This window comes from Camelina sativa, chromosome 9 (genome assembly GCF_030686135.1).
Source record: "Camelina sativa cultivar CO46 ecotype springtype chromosome 9, ASM3068613v1".
Taxonomy (NCBI): domain Eukaryota; kingdom Viridiplantae; phylum Streptophyta; class Magnoliopsida; order Brassicales; family Brassicaceae; genus Camelina; species Camelina sativa.
Window position 1 is genome coordinate 36,768,950 of NC_141888.1, and position 24,423 is coordinate 36,793,372.

At 36.1% G+C, this 24,423-nt stretch overlaps 5 protein-coding genes and 1 pseudogene across 6 annotated transcripts; 1 reads left to right on the top strand and 5 right to left on the bottom strand.

The window, feature by feature from the left end:
* Nucleotides 1-736: 736 nt before the first annotated feature.
* Nucleotides 737-1,551, bottom strand: LOC104713332 (calcium-binding protein CML38). The gene has a single exon (XM_010430427.3). The coding sequence runs from the start codon at nt 1,404-1,406 to the stop codon at nt 855-857; it is 552 nt and encodes a 183-aa protein (XP_010428729.2). The 5' UTR covers nt 1,407-1,551; the 3' UTR covers nt 737-854.
* Nucleotides 1,552-2,790: 1,239 nt separating this feature from the next.
* LOC104713333 (uncharacterized protein At1g76660) lies at nt 2,791-5,681 on the bottom strand. The gene is made up of 3 exons (XM_010430428.3): nt 5,008-5,681; nt 3,342-4,440; nt 2,791-3,254 (listed from the first exon to the last, which is right to left on the bottom strand). Exons 1-3 carry the CDS (start codon nt 5,044-5,046, stop codon nt 3,082-3,084), a joined length of 1,311 nt encoding a protein of 436 aa, XP_010428730.2. The 5' UTR covers nt 5,047-5,681; the 3' UTR covers nt 2,791-3,081.
* A 955-nt stretch (nt 5,682-6,636) lies between these two features.
* Nucleotides 6,637-9,175, bottom strand: LOC104713334 (UDP-rhamnose/UDP-galactose transporter 1). Its single transcript, XM_010430430.3, has 5 exons — nt 8,413-9,175; nt 8,129-8,313; nt 7,824-8,024; nt 7,354-7,515; nt 6,637-7,266 (listed from the first exon to the last, which is right to left on the bottom strand). Exons 1-5 carry the CDS (start codon nt 8,546-8,548, stop codon nt 6,907-6,909), a joined length of 1,044 nt encoding a protein of 347 aa, XP_010428732.1. The 5' UTR covers nt 8,549-9,175; the 3' UTR covers nt 6,637-6,906.
* A 1,575-nt stretch (nt 9,176-10,750) lies between these two features.
* Nucleotides 10,751-12,629, top strand: LOC104713336 (12-oxophytodienoate reductase 1). Its single transcript, XM_010430431.3, has 4 exons — nt 10,751-11,167; nt 11,266-11,406; nt 11,517-11,824; nt 11,917-12,629. The coding sequence occupies exons 1-4, from the start codon at nt 11,085-11,087 to the stop codon at nt 12,510-12,512; spliced, it is 1,128 nt and encodes a 375-aa protein (XP_010428733.1). The 5' UTR covers nt 10,751-11,084; the 3' UTR covers nt 12,513-12,629.
* A 316-nt stretch (nt 12,630-12,945) lies between these two features.
* On the bottom strand, nt 12,946-18,263 carry LOC104713335 (eukaryotic translation initiation factor 5B-like; annotated as a pseudogene). Its single transcript, XR_015566688.1, has 9 exons — nt 15,720-18,263; nt 15,077-15,634; nt 14,863-14,970; nt 14,668-14,768; nt 14,497-14,587; nt 14,298-14,408; nt 13,524-14,201; nt 13,307-13,426; nt 12,946-13,186 (listed from the first exon to the last, which is right to left on the bottom strand). The product of XR_015566688.1 is annotated as a eukaryotic translation initiation factor 5B-like (transcript).
* Nucleotides 18,264-18,368: 105 nt separating this feature from the next.
* LOC104713337 (chaperone protein dnaJ 10) lies at nt 18,369-21,331 on the bottom strand. Its single transcript, XM_010430433.2, has 10 exons — nt 21,008-21,331; nt 20,835-20,894; nt 20,410-20,492; nt 20,150-20,309; nt 19,933-20,059; nt 19,649-19,807; nt 19,342-19,520; nt 19,165-19,245; nt 18,928-19,068; nt 18,369-18,702 (listed from the first exon to the last, which is right to left on the bottom strand). The coding sequence occupies exons 1-10, from the start codon at nt 21,092-21,094 to the stop codon at nt 18,583-18,585; spliced, it is 1,197 nt and encodes a 398-aa protein (XP_010428735.1). The 5' UTR covers nt 21,095-21,331; the 3' UTR covers nt 18,369-18,582.
* Nucleotides 21,332-24,423: the final 3,092 nt, after the last annotated feature.

Below are 24,423 nucleotides of genomic sequence, written 5' to 3' on the forward strand. Positions count from 1 at the left end.
AGATCTAGAAAAATAAAAACATATATTATTAGTCTTTAGATCTAGAAGAAGTAGTATTATTAGTAGGTCTTCAGATCTAGAGGAAAGGAAATATTAGTATATCCTCTGTTACAGGGTCTTATCCCCATGTTTAAAACACGTTTTCTCTTCAGTCTTAAATTTAGGTAGTTGTATCAAGAAAGGGTATTTCTGTAGTCTGTAGATATAAAATATTTTACGACTGTCATTTGTTTTTTACACTAATCTATCAATTATGAGAAGTATGAGCCTTATTAAGCTCGGTACGTACTACGTACTACCTAAATCTGTTTTTTTTTTTACAGTAAGCTCGGAGAAGTTGGAGGCACACAAATTGAAGATTCTAATCAAATTCCATTTTTGTTTAAAGCTTCACATTCATACCATATATTTCCGTAATTTGTCAAAAAGAATTAACTTGGTGAAGGCACGAGATTGATTGGTCGAGATGGGATATTTTATTAGATTCCTCAATTGTTACCGTTACGTGAACATCTGACAAAGGCTCTCATTATGAATCTTGTTATTATCTTATTATCGATTTGCACATGCTCACCTTTTATCTTGAATTGTGAGCTTCAGGAAATAATATGACTAGGCCAGAATTTCTTAACTATTCAAAAAAAAAAAAAAAATGACTATGATGGTCAAACCTCAATGGACTCTACAGTAGATTGACCCTTTCCTGCGAGACTCTAATATGACAAAGTTTCACATATCGTTAAATAACAATCTTCTTTATTGCGTCACAAGCCATTAACATTATATACAGTAGAAGATCAAACAAAAAGAACAACAAAAAGACAATATTGGAGGTGATAATAATAACTATCATATTAGCGCATCATAAGAGCAAACTCATCAAAGCTTAAAACCCCATCAGCATTGAGATCAAAAGCACTAATCATAACTTTGCAATCATCAGTTGTTCTTGACTCTCCCAGCTTCTTTAGCATCAGCTTCAAGCTTCTTGGTGTAATACACTCTTCACCTTCTGATATATACAATCTAAACGCTTCCTTGAGCTCCATCTTCTTCTCTTCCTCTGTAAACACATCATCATCTCTTTTGATAAGCTGAGCAAACTCCTCGAAATCCAACATCCCATCTCCGTCTGTATCAGACAGTTTGACCGCAGCTTCGGCTTCTTCGTCGGACAGTTGCTCTCCTAGTGTCGTGAAACTCTTTTGAAGCTCTTCCGCAGAGATTCTACCGTCTCTATTTGCATCCAAGTAAGCAAAAACAGCCTCTAAGTCTCTGTTCTTGTCGTCAACATTGCTACTGCTATGTTGCTGTATCTCTCTGGATGGATCTTTCCTCTCCGGTGACAGTTTCCGGCAGAACTTCTTGAAAGATGATTGACGTGGAGTATTATTATTATTCTTCATGAGACAAGTTTTGTATAGGTTTATTATTTTTGTTTTGTAATGTTTTCGAATTGGAAAGTGAATGAGAGAAATATATAGAAAAAGGTTTGAATGTGGTTTATATATAGGGAGGGGTGTGTCAAGTGGTGATAAATGAAATTGTTGTGTATTAGACGTGGGAGATTAGTGTGTTTTAGATATTTAGTTAGATGACAATTTTAACGAGTTCTTTAATAGGTCCACCATGTCATTGTTTAAAACACGCTTTTTCTTCCTTTACAATTGGATTAAGAAGAAGAAATAGTAAACAATAAAAAAATGAAGACCACACCGGCCACTTGTTTTTGACACTTGCATTGTACACGAGATTTTTTATCGGTGGGCGCTTGGAAGCTTCACCTCTTTTTTTTTTTATAGTCTTATCTCTCTCTTTTTTTTCTTTCTTAAGAAACAAGAAGAAGAGAAGAAGAAGAAGAAGAAGATAATACATTTTGACATTGACTACGTGGAAGATAATGATTGATTGAAAATGAAATTTCATCTTCCGCAAACCGAGGCACTCTTATTTGCACATAGTATAGAAACAGTTGCCAATATTTTAACAAGTTTTTTTTTTCTATTGCTTGCAGTGCTTTTCTTATAGATATTTCTTTTTATTTTTACAAAAACAATAGGTCATTTGTTCGTGAAATTATAATGGAAACAAGAAGTTTTCAAATCTCTTTTATTATATTAATAGATTCCATTGTTGAAAATTTTGAAACAAATATAAAATTTAGTGCCTGAAGAAGTGAAATTGTAAGAAGTCTTTATTTTCACCAAATTCTAAAGTCGCTCTTTCTTTCTATAACTAAATTTGATTTATTAAAAAAAAAAAAAAAAAATTTGATTTATTAATTAAATAGGGGTTAACGGTCACAAAACGGCCGCAGACCAGAGCATTTAAGGCAATGTTTCCTTAATTAAAAAGACTAATTCGAAAGATTAAAATTCTTAAGCAAGATGAAACTCAACTTAAGCAACGTCGACAACCCAATAATATTGACCCGGTCCAGCAACATTCTAGAACACGGGAAGAACCTCATCAGACTAGATACAGAGACTACTTTAACAAAGATGTTTGAAAGTTAACGTGTTACTGTTTTGTCTGTGTTTTCTAGTAAAAATCTTTTTGATTAAAAAACCTCCATTCCAATTATAAAGGTGAATTAGACTTTACTACTTGCAATACAAAATTTTAGTATAGACACAATTATCAGAGCATGTGAATGTTCTCACAACAATGTCAATGTTCATATAGAATATTCAAGAATCATCTTAGCCTTAAGATAATATTAACATTCAAGAGTTCCAGTCTAACATCTTTAAGTCCTTAACAATGCATAAAAGAAGAGAAGAGATCGACTAAAGAACCTCAAAACAGATAGCTGCAATTAGATAAAAGATGGGTCTTACAAAAAAGCCATGTCAAACTAAAAAACAAGCATTCACTTTCTCACCCTTGCTCTCTTCTTATATATATAACATCATTCTTCTACTTAAAAAACCATCTGTAATATATATATTTTTATATATCTATATATACTTAAAGAAAAAAAACACTAGATTTCTTATCTCAAGAGTTAGCATCTCACATTTTAGAACTTAGAAGACCTTAAGAACAGAGCTGGCTTTGTTGTTGTTGTTGTCGTCTTGATCAGCCTATCCTGTGTCTGTTCTCTCTGCTTTCTCTTAAGCTTCTTCCTCTTCGGTATTCTACCTCTGCATCAGAGCTCGAGATGGGATAGCTTCTGCTTCCTTTTACAGAACCCACTCTCGATAATAGAGCCTCTTCATCAGCGTGGATGCGCTGGTTTCTTTGCTTGTGATCTGAGCCACACAATATGATACAATTTAGCACACACTGAATGATATTTTCTCTGCAAGGTGTTTAAGATTTCATGCGATAATACTGACCTTTGTAGCCATTTGATGCCTTTGGTGAATGAAAGTCCACAGCTTGTGAATCAAGATCAGCTTCTGATTTGGGACTTGTTTGACTCAGCAAATTTACTTCTCTTCTGAGCAGCTTTTGTCCATCGCTTGGAGAGTAAGTCGCTTTGCTAAAAGAATCATCCATCACATCAGTGATCTCTACATACTGACTAGTTGTGATGATTTCATCTGCACTAAACCCAAAAGAAGCCCTGTAAGCTTCCAACTCCTCCATGTCTTGCTTGGGACTTCTGTTCTGCCTACTCTGGTTCCCGTTTCCATATCCATTTGAAGGATACACATCTGAATCTTTCGACACGCTTAACCTTCCACCATTTTGAGGAACCGAAGGGTCGTGATCCAGGTAAAACTTGGCAAAAGTTTCAGGACAGAAAAAGTTTGACTCCTGCAAAGGTGTTGAGACACCGTTTGTGTCATACCCAAAGGTGTTGCCAGAATCACTCCTTGAGCATTTACCATTTTGAGGAGACAATAGCCCATCTCCTGAAGCACGAGAGATTGGTGATCTAAGAGCGCTGGCTGGACTTCCGGGATAAAGAGAATACGTAGCCTGAAGATCACTTGAAACATTGTAATGGCCTTTACCAGAGGAGGAAGTCAAGAAACGAGCATAAGGTACATCAGGTGAAGAAGGAGCAGTCAAACGTGCAAGCTCTGGAGGAGGAGTGAAAGGAGCAGTCGATGGCTCAGTAGTGAATGTAGAGAAAACAGGCGGTGAGACCAATTGAGTTTCATGAGCATATGGTCCAGTGGCATACATACTCGATGAAGGACCTCCAGGAGAGTTTGCAGCTAGGGATAAGTAACAGTTTGGTGACTGAGCAGTTGAAGGAAGAGCTGAATTGGTGAAGGAAGCTGGAGAGGATGGTGGAGCTAGAAGTGATAGATTGATTCCTCCTGTAGCTTGATTGTTTAAGACACCAGCTTGATGAGGTCCATTAGATTGTGAAGCTGAGACATTACCACCTTCAGGAATCCGAGATGCAGGTACAATTCGTTTCCCTCCTTTTTGTGACTTGAAGCATGAGAACACTCCTAAACAACCTCCCCACCTTTTCCTCTGGTAAAAAAGACACCACACCCACACACACTTCAGTAAAAGAGCTTAACTGAAGCTAAAACATGTAAAAAGAGATCTGGAAAGTAAGAAGATAATTGCGGCATATAAGTGAATCAAGCGTTTCTACAAAACCATGACTATGGATCTAAAAGTTATGCTCTTTTAGAAAAAAACGTAATCTTAGAAGCTTACACGCATCGAATCTAGATCACAACCCCAGAAAAGCTTGAATTTTTAATCTAATTGAATGAGAAAAATGTCAACTTTTTAATCAATTTCTCAATTAACACTTGCTGCAACACTGTGATAGAATGATCAGAGGAGAGACTCAACATAAAACCCTAAAAGAACATTGCTCTATCAAGTGTTAAAAAAAAAAAAGCAGATTAGTGTGAACAGAGTTGGATAGTCAGATCTAAGTAGCAAGAGAGAAAGAAAAAAGGAAGCAGCTTTCCAAAAACGAAAACTTTAAAATCTGAGACAACTTAGACAACCACCATAGGAGACAGAGTGAAACTAAAAACCCCACAAACAGGAATTCAAAAGGAACAGAAGAGAGAAATTAACCTGCTCCTGCTGAAGAAATCTATGCTGCTCTGAACCCATTAGTAAGTGTGTCTCTGTTCGTCAGATAAAAAAAGCACTGAGTTTTTTTTATTCTTCTGAGTAGGGTTTTCTCAGGTCACAGAGGACGTAATCATATGTGGGTTTGCTTCAATTTTTCTCACAATCTTCTTCTACCCTCTCACTGATACGATCCAGAGAAAAATAAAAAAGATTTGGGGAAATTTATATTGAAGTGGAGTAAGGGAGAGAGAGAGATTAAGAAGAAAAAAAAAAAAAAAAGAGGAAAAATTTGAGAAGAGAAGAGATGTAAATAAGGAAATCTGCACTGATGCAATCGGGCATGAAAAGATGATCCCTTACGATGGAAAAAGCATTTCTATTTTAATCAGAATGTGACTTTACCACTATGATGAATTTAGAGAGAAAAAGATAAAACAAAACACACACAAAAAGCTCTCTTGCTCAAGCAAAACACAAAACAAAAAGGAAAAGTAAAAGGAAAAAAAAAAAAGGAGAAAAGATCTCTGTTAATAATGTTTAAATCTCTTCGGTTTTCACACTTTCTGAAATACTAGCAAAAATGAAAAGTTTTAAGAGTTTTGGAAATTTAATTGGTACCTCATATTGGGAAAAAAATTGAGGTTTTAAGTCGGTCATTATATGGGTAAATTACTAATTAGACATCATCTAATCTAAACGCTTATTATAAAGTTGATTCCATGAGCACGTGAAGGACGTTTACTACTACTAATGAGGGTTAAGGGAGAACATGTAAAAGTCAAATTTTTCTAGTATTTGCTTTTTTGGTTTGGTCTAAAAAAACACGTCCAAGATCAGTGTATGTATAACTGCTAAGTCAAGCGACCACCATTGAGGTTTAAATAATAAATGCAATGACTTATCCAAGAACAACAAGATTGCTGTGATTATTTTGGCTTTGGAAGTTGAAAATACAAAGCTTTCATTTATAAAGATTTTGGCCAAACAAAAAAAAAAACAAGAAGAAATATGTGAAGATTAGTGACCAAAATTTTATCAATTAAGATTATAATTTTGTTTTAGAAAATATATTTATTATTGAGAAAATTAAAAAGAAAAAAGGTGATTCTTTTCTCTAAAATTTTGTTTTGATCTTTTATGAATTGTCTATAGGTTTTGAGGGTTCCAATAAAGACATTAAAGCAGAGGGAAAAAGAGGGCCTAGTAATAGCATGGTACCTAGTTGTAGGATTTGGATCTTTTTTGGGGTCTGGTTTCATATTACTGGGACCTCCCCAATTCTTTCCCATCTTATTACTTAACTCAGTAACTTTTTATTATTATTTTTACTACCACCATCCAGTAAAACTTTTCATGCCCAATCCAATCACAAATCTATTATTAACAAAAAATTATTTACAGCTCCCAGTGAAATAAATAACCCTCCTAGCTTTTGTTTTAATCATTCCCTTATAGCTTTAAACCACATCACATGTACTTTCTTGTATTTTTTAAAACACACATCACATGTCCTGACTCATGACCTGAGTTATTATGCTCGTTTCCACCAAATTTATAACATTTGGACACTGGTCACACTGTTAGAAAATTTTATGCCATTGAATCATTCATAAAATACAAAAATATCTGTTTTGGTAATTCTTAGTGTAATAATATTAAATGAATAACACTCCCATGGTTCAGTTGACATTTCTGTATTACTTTATATAGAACGAACATATCACTATTTAAGATGGGTCTTGTACTTTTAAGCAAAGAAGGATATTTGGGCTTTCTAAAGGCCCAAAATGATCTAAAGTGGAAAGAATAAAGTGAAAATAGCACACAAAGGAAATATTTGTATAAAGAATCAGTTTCGACGTGTAATTTGAAATTGGATGATAAGCACCACACACACTTTTATGGTTTAGTGTCACCGAGCTCAACGTCTTTCAAGTCGATATGCTCAACTCCTTCTTTGAGTAGCTTAATCTCATCTTCGGTCATACTGTTTTTGCCGTGTGGCGTCGACTTTGCGTTTCTCTGTTTCTCTACATCAACCGCCCAACTATAGATCACCATCCCAACAATAGCTATGGCCATCCCGGCGATGTTCTTGAATGTCATCTCGGAATCAAAGAGAAGCCATCCTAATGTGAGGACGCAGACTGTTTTCATGTGACCTAGAACTTGGAAGGATGTAGCTGAGAATCTTCCGATGCAGAGATACTGGCTTATGTTACAGAAAACAGCTAATGCACAGGAGAGAAGAATGCAGAACTGCAAAAATTTAGAGATAAGAGTAAAGATTTTGCGTTTAGTTTTGAGTCATCTCAATCTTAAAGAAGTTGAATTTTTTTAACTTACAATGGCACCGTAAGTCATCTTGTAAGTAGATATGAATTTGCCGCTCAAGAAATAGTCAACAAAGGGGCCAAAGATGAGAAGTGAAATGGCTTGGATTGGGGCTGTTTTGCTCAGCAATTCAAAAGATCCTACTGAGTACTTCTTTTGCAGAGAACCTATTGACTGTTACCAATAGAAAAAATTGAAAATTTATTAGCCAAAACACTTGAGAATAAATGCCATTTTCAGGATTACAGCAAGTAACTGTGTCTCCCAGATTAGCTTTTGAATTTCAGATCTGGGACTGGGAGGCCAAACATACAGATTATACATAAATCGAGATTAAAGAGACAAAAGGTTCCCTTCCAGATCCAAGAAAAGTTTGAGCCTTTGTGTTTCAAGAACGAAAGAGAGATCAAAGCAGGCAAAGAGAAGCAAAGCCAGATCTATAACTATAAAGAAAGGGATGGTGAGAATAAAAAAAAACTTACAATCTGCTGGAGAGATGTAGAGAAAACAGCAGTGCATGCACAAATGAAACCTTTGGCATTAACTTTGACATCAGTGACAGTACAGATGCCAACACCAATAACCACAACCATAACAGAAGCTTTCACTTCTTTACAGTAATGCTTGCTATGTATAATCCATTCCAACACGCATACCACCGGAATCATGCTCAATTTCGAAATCTATATGACAACAACACAAATCAAAATCAAAATCAAAATCAAAACGAAAGATCTTTCAACAGAGTAACACAAAGAGTCAAAATCAAAAAGAAAGAAATTATTACTTGGTAGAAGCCAACAGAGTTGAGCATAAGACTAAAGTTCATAGCAGCAATGGAGACGTTAGCAACAATGGAGAACCAAAGAAGCTCCCAAAGAGGAACATGCTTAGATGCTGATAGTCCTGTAGCGTTTGAGACCATACCAACAAGTGCAGTGAAGGCGAAGTGAAACCCCGTAAGAGTTGTAGCTGTGTGGAATCATTATTATAAAGAAATCATCAGATTCGTCAAGATGAGAGAGGTTAGATCACAGAATCAGAGAGAGCGAGAGAGAGAGAGAGACGTACCAAAGCCAAATCCGAAACCAGAGGAGGACATGAGCTGTTTATTAGCCATGATGATTCCAACGGAGCTGATTACATTCATAGCCCATGCTCCGACGTCTGACACCGGCGATTTCTTCTCGCTCTCAGTTTTCTCCATTTTTGAAAAATTGAACACCGACACTACTCAGATCCGGAGATCTCGATTTGATTTGATTTGATTTTTTTTTTTTTTGAAAAAAAACCTAAATGCAAGCGAAAACGAGATCTGATAAATCTCGATTCTCGCCTGCAGATTTCTAGTGAATCAAACACGGAAGAGATGAGATCTGGGAACTAAAAAAAGTCGATTCACGCCGTGGTAGCTTGGCGAAGAAAACACACACTAACACGTCTCTCTCTCTCTCTCTCTCTCTCTCTCTCTCTTTCTCACACACACACACACACTATGTGGTACTACTTATGGTTCACTACTACTGCTTGACTCGTCGTAGCTCGCTGGATATAATAATCTCACAAGCAAGCTTCTTCTTCCACCATTGATGCTTTCCTTGGATTTGTATATTTCCTTTTTTTTTTTTTTAATTCATATCTGAAGATTTCGAAACATTATTATTAAATTTATGATTATTCTCCATTGACGCGTGTCGTTTACCATATTTGACCTTCTTTATTTCTCTTTTGGTCCACTTGTTATTATTTCAGGATGAGTTCTGTACAAGGATTCTTTTGTCTTTTATACCCCCTTTGGTAACGTCGTGCTTTTTAATCTCTCTATATCAACGACGTCTCTAATAACAGTACTTACGTCTTCAATTAAGCCACACGGAACTGATAACAGCGAAATTTTAACGGTAATTAAGACGTACTTACTTTGGATTATTATTCATTTCAAACCATATAATATAGTGGGACATATCGATTAACATTTTATAACATTGTTTGAAGATCTAAACTGAACAAAACTATAGCATCAAGCCATCAACGGCTAGGAGTTAAGCTTTCACACCTTTTATAATAACCATAATTTTCGAATTAATTAATAATAGAAAGAATCACAATTTCCCATTGGTCACAGACTCACAGTCACACCGTCACACTCAAGCCAAACATTTTCGAGACTAAATTATTGAGTTTTGTCCTTTGTTCCAGCTAATGCAATTTGATTCATTACCGTATCATTTAAGTTCCAATGGGGAAAAAAAAAGAAATCACTACCACAACAAAAAAATACTTATATAGCTTTTGTAATTTGTGTGTTTAATGAATAGTTTAAGAAATAATGATGGGTCATTGTAAATTTCTCCCATATGCAAATAAAAAGGGACAGCTAATAATGCATTATAAGTCATTTTAAGAGGACAAAATCTGCACAACTTAGCCTGTGCCTCAACACATATAGTAATGTGAACACATGATCTCCAACACATTTGTTACAAAAGAGCTTTTTTCATGTGAGATTCCAACATCAATCATTGTCTTATAACAAGCCCAAATTCATATTAATTTCCCCCAAACCACACGATAAAGGAATAATACACACACACACACACACACACACTTTAAGGGTATAGCATCAACTAGGAACACTTGGCTTTGAGTTATTAATAAATCCAGAACTTACCCTCATTCTTTCTTGTAGTTTTTTTGGCAATATCAAGTAATGCTGTCCTATATGTACCCTTCAATTTGGCTACCAAAAAATGTTGCGATGATTGTTACATTATTGAAAGGATGAACAAAAACAAGGAGTAAGGACCGACACTTTTGCACCGAGAAGATCCCATGTCACACACAAGACAAAGACTAACACTGAGATCCCTGACGTGCATCATAGGCTTGGCGGCGTTATGCTAAAACCACTTAGCAGCAACTTAAGGCCCAAAAATAAAACGGTTTAGGCCAACAAGTGTTAGGAGTTTTTTTTAATACTGGGCTTATAACATAAACTTAAGGCCCAAATCTGATTCCAATGATAAAGAGCTTTGTCACTTTCAAACTGTTGCAGCTGTTATTTGGGATTGATCACCTTTATTTTGTGACCTAAACTAGTCAAGCAAGGTGGGCGGGACACATTACACATATACACCCAAAATGGTTGGTTTCTTATATCTGTTTGATGTGATAATGCCGCAATTTAGTGTGTGTTTATGTCTCTTTTAATCTTCCATTTGAGTCTCAATTCACATTCTTCCGACTCTTTACTATGTTGCGCAGAAAACAAAAAGCATAGCATATTATTGTCGGTGGTCAAAGTTTTCGTAAAGTCAAACCAAAACAAAAGAAGTGATTGAAACCATACGAGTCCCCACCATTTGTTATGTTCTGTATAAAGCTCCAACGGATCGAAAAAGTCGAATCCGAACAGACTGTATGTAGATGATAGGGAGGAACAAAGGAAAGAATATAGGTTAAGTTCAAAGTGCTTTCATGTCGTCAATGCATTCGTCATCATGAAGAAGTAAAAATATTCCAAGTGGATGGATTTATAAGGGTCCACAAATGCGTCCTCAATGACGTCCACGTTCCTTTATAGACGAAATAAAGACTCACGTTCCTACTTCTTTTGATCAATCAATGTGTGTATAAATATGTGCGAGACATATTCATTATCCTCCACAATCCAAGGAAAACAATAACTTGAAAGTGGTTTCGAAAGAAAAAAATAAAATAAAATCAAACAAAATCCGAAATTCATGGAAATGGAAAACGCAGTAGCAAAACAGAGTATACCTCTTCTCACTCCCTATAAGATGGGAAGATTCAATCTTTCTCATAGGTAATATTTTTTTTTTTAACTTACTTTGTCGTTTTGATGACTTGTGCTGCTCCTTCAAGATAACAAAAGCTTGATTCGTTTTGTTTCTATATATATAGGGTTGTTCTGGCGCCACTGACGAGACAGAGATCGTACGGAAACGTTCCTCAGCCTCACGCTGCAATTTATTACTCTCAGAGAACCACTCCAGGAGGTTTTCTCATCACTGAAGCCACTGGAGTTTCAGATACAGCTCAAGGGTAACTTAAATATTCTTCCTTTTTCTTGATTAAATGTTACGTTTTTATTTATTTCTGTGGGTCTTTGATTCTGATCCTACCACATTTGTGTGATTTGTTGATCTTCAAAGGTATCAAGATACTCCTGGGATATGGACTAAAGAGCATGTGGAGGCATGGAAACCAATCGTTGATGCTGTTCATGCCAAAGGTGGTGTCTTCTTCTGTCAGATCTGGCATGTTGGCCGTGTTTCTAACCGAGGGTTCCAGCCAAATGGACAAGCTCCTATCTCTTGTTCGGCTAAGCCATTGATGCCTCAAATCCGCTCTAACGGTATTGACGAAGCCATGTTTACTCCTCCAAGACGGCTAGACATCGAAGAAATCCCCGGCATTGTCAACGATTTTAGGCTTGCAGCAAGAAATGCTATGGAAGCTGGTAAGTGAATCTTGATTTGGGAATAATTCAAGAAGCTGAATAAATCATTTCAAGATTCTTATCTTTTGAATGTTTTTTTTTTGTTATTGCAGGCTTTGATGGAGTTGAGATTCATGGAGCTAATGGCTATCTGATTGACCAGTTCATGAAAGATACGGTGAATGATAGAACTGATGAGTACGGTGGATCATTGGAAAAACGTTGCAGATTCGCTTTAGAAATAGTTGATGCAGTGGCTAAGGAGATCGGACCAGACCGTGTTGGTATCAGGCTCTCTCCGTTTGCTGACTACATGGAATCCGGAGACACTAATCCAGGAGCATTGGGGCTTTACATGGCGGAGTCTCTGAACAAATACGGAATCCTCTACTGTCATGTGATTGAAGCCAGAATGAAAACAATGGGGGAAGTACATGCATGTCCTCACACGTTAATTCCTATGAGGAAAGCCTTTAAGGGTACTTTTATCTCTGCAGGAGGTTTCACGAGGGAAGATGGGAATGAGGCCGTGTCAAAGGGAAGAACCGATCTCGTGGCTTATGGTAGATGGTTTCTGGCCAACCCTGATCTGCCAAAGAGGTTCCAAGTTGATGCACCGCTCAATAAATATGATAGACCAACGTTTTACACTTCTGATCCTGTCGTGGGTTATACCGATTACCCTTTTCTTGAATCAACAGTAGCTTAAAATTGTTATCAACAATCTTGTGTGTTTCCCTTTTTATTGTAGTAAGTTTCTGGCATTTCTTCTTTATGCTTGAGGTCATTATAGTTTTACAATAATAGTTCTTCTTGAATTTCTAAATTAGGAACTTATCCCGCAGTGGGGAATCGGTTATCTACCTCATACAATAACCAGAAAATAAGATTTAAAAAAAGTCCAAAGCAAACTAGGAAGCATCCTCTATGTATAATTTAGACAACAACATTATTTTGTCTCTCTCCTTAACTAACCTCTCTCACTTCTTTTCTAAATGTTTAGACTAGAATCAGGAAGATGAATCGCGTTTTTTCTGCAGCAGACAATACATAACAAGCCTGCGAGTGTTTTAAGCTCCAGAGTAGACATGTGAATGTTCAGAGAATCTTGAAGAGTCTCTTCAGTTTCAAAATGAGCTCCCATTTCTCTGGAGACATTTCATTCTGCATTTGTTATGTTTTTTTTTTGTTTTTGGTCAGAACGATGATGATGATGATTTATAGAAAACGCAGAATGGGAAATAACTTATCTTATCCTCCGCTTACCTTGTAGTTTTCTTTGAGTATGTCGATAGATCTCCTCGAAATGTGACTCACAAGCTCATCTTTCTTGTCAAAGTGCCTTCCAAACGCCTTCTGTTCTTCACGATTTGAAGCAACAATCTGTGTTATACCACCAGAGGAGAAAAGCATCTTCATTACAAGGTGAATGCATCAAGTTGAAACTTCAGCAACCATAAGTACTCTCTTTTGTCTCTCTCTGTAAACAAAAGTTGTTATTACCTTAATCGCCACCTCGTCGCCTTTCTCTGCATAGTCAACAGGCTTGTGGTTCTTCTCAATAGAGGCAATGCGGCCAATATCTATAAACTCTCTGCTGGGGACACAAATGGGGGTTCCGATCTAAAAACCAAGACGAATGTTAAAAAGAATGAGAATCCTCCAATGACTCGTATTGTGCAAGTTACCGAGAGAATATAGAAGAGTAAGAATAGGATACCTTAAGTATACCGTCGACGACCTTAACTCCAAGCACTATTGGGTCTTTCTTATTGAACTCACGTAGAATGTTAAGGATACATGGGAAGACTACTTCATCGGCTGATTCCTTCTTTTTCTCCTCTTTGATTTTCTCAATGTAATCCTTATATAGATCGAATAGATGATAGATGATATCAGCGCAGAAGATTTTAACTCCCATATCGTCAGCAAGTTCACGAGCCTCTGTAGTCACTTTGACGTCAAAAGCCAAAATTATAGCATCTTCTTTTTTCTTCTCGAGCATCACTCCAGCCTTCATTATATCCTTCTTATGCACAGGCCCTATGCCAATACCACTGACTGGTATCCTTACAGCTGGGGACTTCAAGAATTCAAGCAATGCTTCTAATGACCCTAGTGTAGACGCTTGTACATAAACTCCTTCACCACTTTTTTCAATTCTGCTCATAACTGACTCCATATCTTCCATAACCGAATTCTTAATTGCATCCATGTCATCATCAGGTCCAACCACATGCAGGCAAGTACCAGCAACTGCATGTTCAAGTCCCTGAGCAGTAATCTTGATGCTCTGTGCAGCCTTTATTTTTTTGTGATGCAGATAAGTACCCTTCACTCTTGACTCCTTCATTGGATGAGGAGTCAGTAATGCTCTAATCGTTGTGACAATAGGTCCCTGAAATATGAGGAAGACATAAGATCACTATACTAAGATCTATAAATACCCAAGTGCATTACTTGTTTGGATTTAGAAAATAAAGTTTTTACTAGCCTGTAGCCCACAAACGACGATTTGATCACCTTCATGGAGTTCACCGTTTACCAACACAACATCAATTGTTGTACCATGGCCTTCAATAACTTTGACCTCAAGGACAGTACACTATTCAAAAATTTCAAGAAAGGATCAGAATCCTCATGCTGAAGTAATGCAGAAACAAGTGTTATTTTAAAAGAGATAGGGGAGAGACCTCCACTTTGTCAACATATGTAAGTTTCTTAACCATTGTTTTCTGAGCATATTGAACCAAAAACAGCAAGAGATCTGGGATCCCTTCCCCACTGCAAATATCAAGAACCAACTATCTTAGCAAGAGATCTGTTACGCTGTACATTAGAAACAAATAAGCAGAGATACATACCTAATAGCACTAGTGGGAACAATACTGAGACATTCTCCCTTTTCTTTATTCTTGTAATAAAGCTCAGTGTTGAGTCCTTGATCCTGGAACTGGGTTTTAATCTGGGAACACCAGTGAAACAACAAAACTTGAACGATATGTAAACCAAAGTGATAGCTCAAATCATACATAAGAAACTCTAGATGTATGACTTACCTCAGCGAGCTTCTTGTTAAATAATTCTTTAACAGCTTTAGTTTGCTGTCTAATTGCCTTCACGAAAGGAGCATTCTTGCATGTTTTCCATCCATAAATCCTATCCACCTGGAAGTTGTAAGAATTTTATTTCCTATCTAAATAAGTTTCTCCCACTTTGTACTAAAAACATAGAACAAAGACCCCATCCAAACAGAATGACAAGCAGTCTCACCTTATTCAATGCAACAATGAACTCTGTATTCCTCATTCTCAAGAGATTTAGAGATTCTATTGTTTGCGGCTGTAACCGATGCGTTATGTCAACCACCAAAATGGCAATGTCACACAAACTTGAACCTCTTGACCGCAGATTCGTGAAGGACTCATGGCCAGGTGTATCGATAACCAATACACCGGGCACATTAAGTTGTGCATCAGCTCTCAGTTCCATAGTCCTCTCTCGGATGTTTTCCGCAGGTAAATAAGTTGCACCAATCTGCTGAGTAATACCTCCAGCCTCGCCTTCCTGTACATTTGTTCCTCTGATGCAATCCAACAGCTTTGTTTTACCAGCATCGACATGACCCATGATACAGCAAATAATAGAACGGAGATTTTCTCCACCTTCTTCTATAACTTCACTCGGAGCTAAACCTTTACCCTTCTTAGCACGTTTTGTCTGCTTAGCATCTTCCACTTCATGCACAGCTTTTACAGCAGCTGTTGTTGGCTTGCCCATACCTGCTGATTTTTCAGCTTCAGGGTCTGTGTAGAAATTCAAAAGATAAAACTAAAAACAGACATTAGATGAAACACTAGGAAGAAGAACAAAGAACTACATTTCATACTAACATGAATCATGTGCATTTTGATACAGCATCCTTTAATTCTTTCTTAACCACAGGCTGAGCTTCTTCCTCTTCATCATCAAAATCACCTTTGATGTTAAGATCAACATTATCCCAAATTTTTGCATCCCATTCATCTTCTTCATCATCTTCCCTAGCCCCATTCTCCTGAGGAGGTCCTGATTTCTCATCTGAGTTTAATGATTCTACTAAATCAATCTTTTCAGTGTCTGCTAAAGTATCTGGTGCACCTGCATGGTGCTCTGTTGGCTCTACCTCATCTTCCACCTGGACAGAAGTGTCATTGCCTTTCTGGCGAGATGATTTTTTCTTGTTGGCATAAATGGGACGCTTTGAAGAAGTAGCGTCACCATCATTATCTGCAACAGGAAGACCTCCACCAGCAGCCAGGAGCTGATTCTTAAAAGCCTCCCTCTTCTGAGCTTCAGCCTTTTGCTTTGCAGTTAGAAGCTTGCCCTCTTGCTTCTTCCTCAAGAGTTTCTCCTTTTCCTTTTCCTTTCTCTTACGCTTAGCCTCCTCAGCTTGAGCCTCAAGCTCTTCCTGCCTGCGGCGCTCCTCTTCCTCCTTTCTCAATTTCTCTTCTTCTTCCTTCTTTTTTCGCTCTTCGGCTTCTTGCATCCGTGCAAGAGCCTCTTGCATCTCTCTAACATGTTTGGGAATTTTTTTCTCTGCTGCTTTACCCTTTGCATCCTTCTTCTTCGGCTGTTGTGCCTCAGTTACTGATTCTTCTTGTTTTTCCTCCTTAGCCTCTACAGAAGAGGTTGCTGCTGCAGCAGCAGCTGCTGCTTTTTTTTCCTTCTCTTTCTCCTTCTTCTTTTTCTTTTTCTTCGCTGCAGCACTCTCAACAGTCTCTTCTTTTCCTTCCTTCTCACCAGCATTCTGTACCGGTGCAACTGGCCCAGGCTGAGCTTGAACTCTCTCTTCTCCAGGGGTGGATGAAGCAGCAGCAGGGGTTTCTCCAAGTTCTGCAAGAAGTTTGTCCAAATCATCCTCTTCCTCTACTGTCCTACCACTCTTATTCTTCTTCTTTTTCTTATTCTTTCCAGTTTCTACAACAGGAGTTTTAGCTAGACCACTTTCGTCTGCAACTGAGTCATCGCCTAATGAGGCCAAGACACTTCTGCCCTTCTGTTTAGAAGATTTCTTCTTACCCGAAAACGTGATTTCACCGGGAGAGCCTTCTTCCTCATCTCCATCAACTTCTTCGCTATCATCACCTCCAAGGATATCAAAAGCTAAAACCGCAAAGCCGTTTTTACCCTTCTTCTTCTTCTTCTTCGCAGCGATAACAACTTTCTCTTCCTCAGTATTTATTGAGTACTCATGATCTTCATCAATTTTAACAGCCTTCTTCTTAGATTTAGTTGCACCAACAACGAGAGATGACGCAGCAGGTTTCTGCTCATCATCATCATCTCCACCACGAGCACTCGGCTTCTTCCGACCCATTTGATTTATTTCGCGCACGATATTGAATCGGTTGTGATGACATCTTTTTATATATGGCATTACTGAATCGGTTGAATATATGGCATTACTTTTAGTTCATGCATCTTTTAATTTATTATTATTTTTAATAAAAAAATATATCCTTTAATAATTCTAAAATCATTTATAACCCTAATATCTTATTAGATTTAGTATTTGGTAAATTAAAACCATTCAAAAGCTAGAATGAAATCTAGATTATTAGAAGATTTCATTCTACTAAAAGATTTCATTTTAATTAATGTTTATTAGAATGAAATCTCCCCTTATTAGAAGATTTCATTCTACTAAAAGAATCCAAAATAATTTGAATTAAAATCATTTTAGGAATTTACTTTAATTAATTTTAATTCATTTTAATTAATGTTTTAATTAATTAATCATTTTTTTTTGTTTTTAATTAATCATTCTACACAAACAATTTCATTTTAATTAATGTTTTATAGAATGAAATCTACTCTTATTAGAAGATTTCATTCTACTAAAAGAATCCAAAATAATTTGGAATAATCTAAGAAAACAATTCATAGGTAAAACTATCTTCCAAATTGTTTTTTTTAACATATAATTTTTTTTTTAATTTTTAAATATATTAATTTTTAATTTTTTTTTTAACATATATTTTTTTTTATAATTCATAGGTAGTTATTTTTTTTTTCATATAAAAAATTAAATGCCGATCAATGCCGGTCAATGCTAGTCAACACTGAATTCTGGCGAACAAAGCACCAGAACTTGATGGTTATGATATTATACACAGAATTCATGTTTGTTCATGCATATCATTACGTGAGGATAATAGTTCATGTAGTTAATAAGATATTTATATTGTTTGCATGTGTTGCCATGTGTTGTAATTCACAATCATTATTTTTCCTATAAAATTTCTTAATTTAAACTTATATAATTGTTTGGAATTTGATTATTAAGATTTCATTCCAAAAAAATCAAGAATAATTTGGAGAATAATTTAAGAAAACAATTCATAGTTAAAACTTAAAAATGTCTTCCAGTTTTTATTTTTAAATTGTTATTTTTAAAAATATTTTACCTTAGTTTTTTTAAAATATTAATTAATATATTGAAAACAGTAATTAAACAAAATTTACATTATAAAATATAAAATTATCGGTGTAGTTTTACTGTTTTAGTGTAACATCTATTAAAGATATGTTCATGTGCTTTCAACATTAATAATTTTCTTCTAACAAATCCCAAATTCACATTGGATCCCCCAAAACAAAAGAAAAAACAACGAAAATTTTACATACATGGCACACAACTGCAATATCAAATATGCTAAGACTGCATGTTACATATAATTTACAAAAGGGTTTTGAATAAGCAAGAAACCGCTACAGTACCTCTGATCTCACCTGAATCAATCATAGCCAGTCGAGGAGTGCTTCCCTGCGCCAGGAGGTGGTGCTGGTCTTGGGAAGTAATAGTTGAATTGTTCATCTCCTAGTTTGATTTCTTCCACGTAGGGGCTATGTGGTTCCTATTAGATTACCAAACAAGAAAACAGTTAACTAGTTTCGATTTGAACTGTTTATGAGATTGTGACTGATTCAGAGTGTTTCTACTAAACAACACAAGCATGAATGTTATGTCTATCTAACACAATTCAGACAAGGAAGATTTATCCATCGTTGAAGATGGAGAGTGATGAGTTTGGTGAAATGGAAAGATCAAAGATAAGCAAAAGGTTCATGTGAAATGATACCTGAGGACCAGAGGTGGAGTGAGATGCTTCACTGGATTTTGGTGATGTAGAGGTATCATGGTCGTGACCCCTTCCATTTCCGTTTAGTTTTTGAGGTTCATTATTTTCTAAAGGATCACTTTCACTAGCTGTTTTGGCTCTCTGTATGAATGCTTTAGGTTAGTCTTGTATCTTAATTCCCAAATCACACTCTAACAACCCGCCAGACTATAAGAAGGAAATGAAACCAGATATTACCTGGAAGATCCTCCCCAGAGTTTTTAACCCTCTTGCTCTTGTACGAAGCTCCTCTCTTTTGGCTTCTGGATCTTGAAGAACCTGAACAAAAAGATTCATAGATAAGTTTAACAAACCAGAGAAACTAAACAAAGAGAGGTCAGATGTGAACATGAGTATTGGTTAAGCTAAACAAACCAGCTGACAAACACGACAAAGAGTGGCTTCGATATCCGCAACATTGAGCTTCCACAGTGAATCAATCATCACTCTTTTATGGGTTTGAAGGTATTCCTCAAGTTCCTCCTCAGTATAATTTCCTTCAGTATTTAGCTGCCTTTTCATTTCCTCCTGCAACTGGAACAAAGCATATGCGCCTACAATGACAATAAGCAGCCACGAAAAGAAAACAAAATCACTACATGCCTTGCTTCCTAAGAGAGAAGAACAGATTCTAGAGAATCTAACAAAGAACGTTCTTAATTAGTTACTTCTTTTATCTAACCTGTTGCAGCTGTTATTTGAGATTTGATGAAATGACCTTTGTTCCTAAACCATTCAGCAACGAATGGTACTCCGAGATATATAGCTTTCTTCCCCAACTCTTTTGCTGCTTGTCTTACATATATATACCCAATTGTATTCAACATATCCACACCATAAGCTGAAGAATATCAAAGTAGAAGGGGGAGCGGGTGAGACTCAATTCAGCATAGAGATGGCATTGATTGAAAGAGAAAGCAAAAGTGCATAACTACAGAACACGGAACACTCTACAGAATATATTACCTGCATTTGAGAGTCTAGCTACTTCAGCTTCAGCTTTACTGACAAATTCGTCTTTGTTTATCACATATTCGTAGAGTCGGTCTTTGAGAACCTCAGAGAGCTTGTCTTCTCTTTCTTTCTGGACAATCTGAAACAAAACACAATCTACAATTTTAGCAAATTTTGTACAAGGAGGACTTGGTTTTGAGCAGGGGACACTAATAAATCCAAAACTTACCCTCATTTTTTCTTGAATCTTTTTGGTATCAAACTCATCCCCTTCAGTGAAGATATCAAGTGAAGCCATTGATGCCATAGCAAGCTGTCCTATGTACCCTTCAAAAAGTTCACTACCAAAAAGCATTGCAAATATTGCAGCAGGATCGATGATTGCATCACTTGAAAAAAAAAGAACAAAAAACAAGTAAGCACCAATGAAAAAAGTCGCAACACTTTTCGCACCCATGTCAGTAAACTCAGCAAGAAAAAAAGACTAACGTAGAGATCCCTGACTTGCCACAAGCATCATAAGCTTGGCGTTGTCCTGAATCACTTAGCACTTGATAGGCCTCTCCCAACACCTGAATAACAAGTTACTGTTTGAAAAAAAAATCTAGCCAAAACATCCAAAACAAGCAGATGATAAGAGAGAATACAACTCTCAAGACACATCTCCACTAGCCATGTAAACCATACATAGAAGAGATTAACAGGAACATCAATTCTCATTCTTGATATATATAGAACATGAACTTATTCCACTACCTCAGACATGATCCTAAAAATCCAAGAATTTTGGAGATAAAAATTGGTACTAATGATTTTACAAAAACAACAAAGCTAATCACCAAAGTAAGTAAGTTTTTACTGAATCTGATTGGAATTTGTTAAAAGCTCAATCTTTTTTGGAAATCTAAAGTAACCTGAAAGTTTTGTGCAGCTTGAGGATCATCTGGGTTTTTATCTGGATGAACTTGGCGTGCCTGTGTATATAATAATAAACAAAACGACCCAACACAATCACTATACTCGAATTATTCAAACTCACCGGATCTAGATAAACAGAAGAAACCCATAATAATAATAAAAATTGAACCTTTATGTAGTAAGCTTTCTTGATCTCAGCTTCAGTAGCAGTTGGGCTAACGCCAAGCACATCGTAGTACTCCGTTTCCTTCACCATCTATAAAAAAAAAAAAACCCTCTTTCTCTGATGAGCAAATCTCTCTTCTCTTGTTTTTAGTCCGACGCCGGCGACGAGATTTCAAAATCAACCGCAAGAAGCTTTTTTTTTTTTTGGCTCTCTCCTCTATTTCAACTCAGTTACGCTGAGTCAGATGGGTCAAAACTAGAAAAAGTCTCAAAACTTTTACTTTGAATGGTGCTGAGATCGAGTGGGGTGACTTGTGAAATTGACAATGAAGAGTGAAGACCAAACCATTTATATATATTTTTTTTTTCTCCACGCGGTTTTTTTTTTTGTAAGCTTCTCATTGGCCCTTTTTTCCTTTTTTTTTTCTCCGTAGATTCTATTTTTTCATAAATCATTATTATTATTTTATTTTATTTGGCAACAAAGCAGTTAATAAACAAAATAACTTACAGATGAAGGAAAAAAAATTTATATAAGTCACATTTATTAATTTATTATAAATAAAGAGGATGAACGTACGACAATAGAAATGTAATTACGACCAATCCCATAACATTATTATATACAGCATAAATAAAGATTAATTATGGACAATAGAAATGAAAACTTAACAAATCCCAATAAAAGTAAGCTTAATAATTATGGCTAGTACTTAGAGAATATTTAATCCCAATGAATGGACCAACGCTTGTTCTTCAGACAGGCAGAGGATTATGGAACATAATCCAAGAATGTACGAACGAGAACGAAACGGTTCTCATCATGACCTCGACCCAAAAGTTGAACCACAGATCTTCTCAATGTTTGCGTACTCATATTGTAAAAGATCACAGTGACTGACCCCTCTGTCGTGACCTTACTTGGTGAGAAAACAAGCTCGCCTGTTCTTGTGGTACCTTGGAAGCAATCGTAGTAACATAGTTCATTAGCAGGACCTCTAGCGTAGTCTCTCCAGTTAGGAATCAGTATGCGTCGCCGTTCTTCGAAAACCGGCCAAATTTCAACGTACGCATCGCCGTTTGGCTTATAAACGAAACCTTTTTTGTCGTCAACCAACACAATTTTCTTTTTGTAATTGACAAGTCTCCAGCCACCTAAATTGGTCAGATCGACTCCGTCAGGTGATGGAATGGGTTTAAATTCTTCAGAGCTGACGTTGAAGCTCATAATGTCATTCTTGGTGTGAGTATCATCATACTTGCAATGAGCTAGGTAGTACAAAGTTCCTCTGTCGTCAAATACTCCATGATGACTAACCGAAGTATGAGGAACTTTGCATTCGATTCTTCTTCACCCGGCCGTCCCACCGTCAAAACCTCATATGTTTGGTCCCATAAATTTTCGATATTGGACTTTATACATAACACCTTGAATGCATCATTTATTTCATCGTATCCGAAATTAGTTTCCATCAACGTTTTTTCATCCGCTTGGATTCTTGCTAAACGCCGACAAGTGTTCGTAGCCTGATTGTAAATCGAATGCCAATAGTCTTTACGTTCTTTTACTTCATTAAAACAGATCAAACCTCGGACGGGTGGAGAAGCAATAAAAAATCCTCCACTGAAGCTGATCTGTTTTTGAACGGACGACAACAGAGGTTCCTCCTCTTGATTTATAGAGTGAAAGAACATACGGCTTTTTTTAGGTGTTCCTAAGTCGTAGTCGTTGGTGACGAGTAACACTTGGGGCCTTGTTTCTATCTTTCTGGCCAAACTACTTTCGAAACTTGTTCCCTCCATTTTTTTTCTTTCTTCTTCTTGTTTTTCTCTAGCGAAGCTAATGATATTTTGTTTGTGTTATGAGACTGATGAGGGATGATAACACACCAAATTTATAGAAAATGATCAGAGAGGTGATGACTTGTTGAGTCTCAAAACACGTTAAACAATTGCGTATAACGTTAGCTGATCAATTAGTAGTATGGAGATTATTGGACGTCAACCATCAAAGTACTGACAGATTTTATTTCCTCTTATGTTTTAGTTCTTCAATTATAAATGAATACCGCGTCAAAAGATATGGATATTTGTAAAAGGTGAAAACTTGTTTACCTCTTTGTATAGAGAGTTGTTTACAAGAAAAATGCATTCACACGTTAAAACTCACTCATTTTTATGAGTAATTTAGCAGAGAGATTTGGTGCCAAGGTTTTCTTTCGTAGTACACATGATATATCTACTCATCTACCTCAAAATCAATTTATACATAGAAACACGTTTTTATATATCTTTTAAAAAGTTCTTATAGTTTTCACTTTAATTAATTCTTTGTAAAAATTGTTGAAAAGTTAGGTTTAAAACCATAGAAGATTAATTGTATGCTTTATGTGAGGATTTAGAATTTTAATAAGAATATATAAATTTCATTGCATGGGATGTTTACGTGGTCCGAGTACGTACCCCAACAAAAGATATGCTAACTCTCCAAGATAACCATAAAATTTAACAGCTTAGTATAGTCATAAATTGTTGGTTTTAAAACTTATAAATCAATTTCTTATTTAGTACTGTATAATTTTGGAGTTTGGAATACAACACCGAGACCTTTCAGTATCTTTTCAAGCAGTGACATGAGACAATTTGCTTAAAGACCACGTATCATATAATTTACAAGACACCAAGTAACTTAGCCACAATACACGTTTTTTTTTTTCCTTAAGGTATTTTTTCGAAACTAGTTTCCATCATTTTTCTTTTTCTAATATATACATATATATATATATATATATTCTTGTGTTCTGAGACTATAACAAAGACGTGAAATTTATGAAAACAAATCTCAGAGTTTGTTACCAACGTTGTAATTAGTAGGTGACATTTCCTTTCAAAATATGGATTTAACTTTTTCGTCGAAGGTCTTCACTTTACCACTTCGTAACAGAATTATGCAAGAAGAAAAATTGGGTTTTACACGTCAAAACTTACTTATGGTATGATACTATGATAACTAATTTAGCAGAAAGATTTAACTTAAACGAAAGGTCTTCTTTTCATCGTCCACATTTAATCATCTATTACAAAATCAATTTATATACCAACGCGTTTTAACTTTTTAAAAGTTTTCTTTCAGTTTTAACTTTAATTCTTTGTAAAAATTGTTGAAAGGGAGGTTTAAAGGTTGTATGCTTTGTACTATGTGAGAATTTAGAAATTTTTATGACTCGGAGCTAAGCCTTCGCCCTTCTCCTCCTCAGGGACTATGGGGGTATTCATCAATTTGAACAGCTTGCATCTTAGGTTTAGCACCAATGAACAGGTCGAAACTCGAGAGTAAAAGAGAGAATTGTGGTATAACCGTTAATTTGTACGACGTCTATTATATAAGTAGGTAGATGAATAAATCAGTAATTATTATTA

What these genes read in the sequence shown, in the direction of transcription:
- LOC104713336 (XM_010430431.3), top strand. Translation starts at nt 11,085, where the DNA reads ATGGAAATGGAAAACGCAGTAGCAAAACAGAGTATACCTCTTCTCACT. An exon ending in AGATTCAATCTTTCTCATAG is followed by an intron (nt 11,168 to 11,265) that starts GTAATATTTTTT and finishes CTATATATATAG; the next exon opens with GGTTGTTCTGGCGCCACTGA. An exon ending in GTTTCAGATACAGCTCAAGG is followed by an intron (nt 11,407 to 11,516) that starts GTAACTTAAATA and finishes TGATCTTCAAAG; the next exon opens with GTATCAAGATACTCCTGGGA.
- LOC104713333 (XM_010430428.3), bottom strand. Translation starts at nt 5,046, where the DNA reads ATGGGTTCAGAGCAGCATAGATTTCTTCAGCAGGAGCAG. An exon ending in GATTTCTTCAGCAGGAGCAG is followed by an intron (nt 4,441 to 5,007) that starts GTTAATTTCTCT and finishes CTTTTTTACCAG; the next exon opens with AGGAAAAGGTGGGGAGGTTG. An exon ending in GGCATCAAATGGCTACAAAG is followed by an intron (nt 3,255 to 3,341) that starts GTCAGTATTATC and finishes TGTGTGGCTCAG; the next exon opens with ATCACAAGCAAAGAAACCAG.
- LOC104713332 (XM_010430427.3), bottom strand. Translation starts at nt 1,406, where the DNA reads ATGAAGAATAATAATAATACTCCACGTCAATCATCTTTCAAGAAGTTC.
- LOC104713337 (XM_010430433.2), bottom strand. Translation starts at nt 21,094, where the DNA reads ATGGTGAAGGAAACGGAGTACTACGATGTGCTTGGCGTTAGCCCAACT. An exon ending in AAGCTGCACAAAACTTTCAG is followed by an intron (nt 20,493 to 20,834) that starts GTTACTTTAGAT and finishes CTTGTTATTCAG; the next exon opens with GTGTTGGGAGAGGCCTATCA. An exon ending in ACTCCACCTCTGGTCCTCAG is followed by an intron (nt 18,703 to 18,927) that starts GTATCATTTCAC and finishes GTAATCTAATAG; the next exon opens with GAACCACATAGCCCCTACGT.
- LOC104713334 (XM_010430430.3), bottom strand. Translation starts at nt 8,548, where the DNA reads ATGGAGAAAACTGAGAGCGAGAAGAAATCGCCGGTGTCAGACGTCGGA. An exon ending in CTACATCTCTCCAGCAGATT is followed by an intron (nt 7,516 to 7,823) that starts GTAAGTTTTTTT and finishes TATTGGTAACAG; the next exon opens with TCAATAGGTTCTCTGCAAAA. An exon ending in AGATGACTTACGGTGCCATT is followed by an intron (nt 7,267 to 7,353) that starts GTAAGTTAAAAA and finishes AAATTTTTGCAG; the next exon opens with TTCTGCATTCTTCTCTCCTG.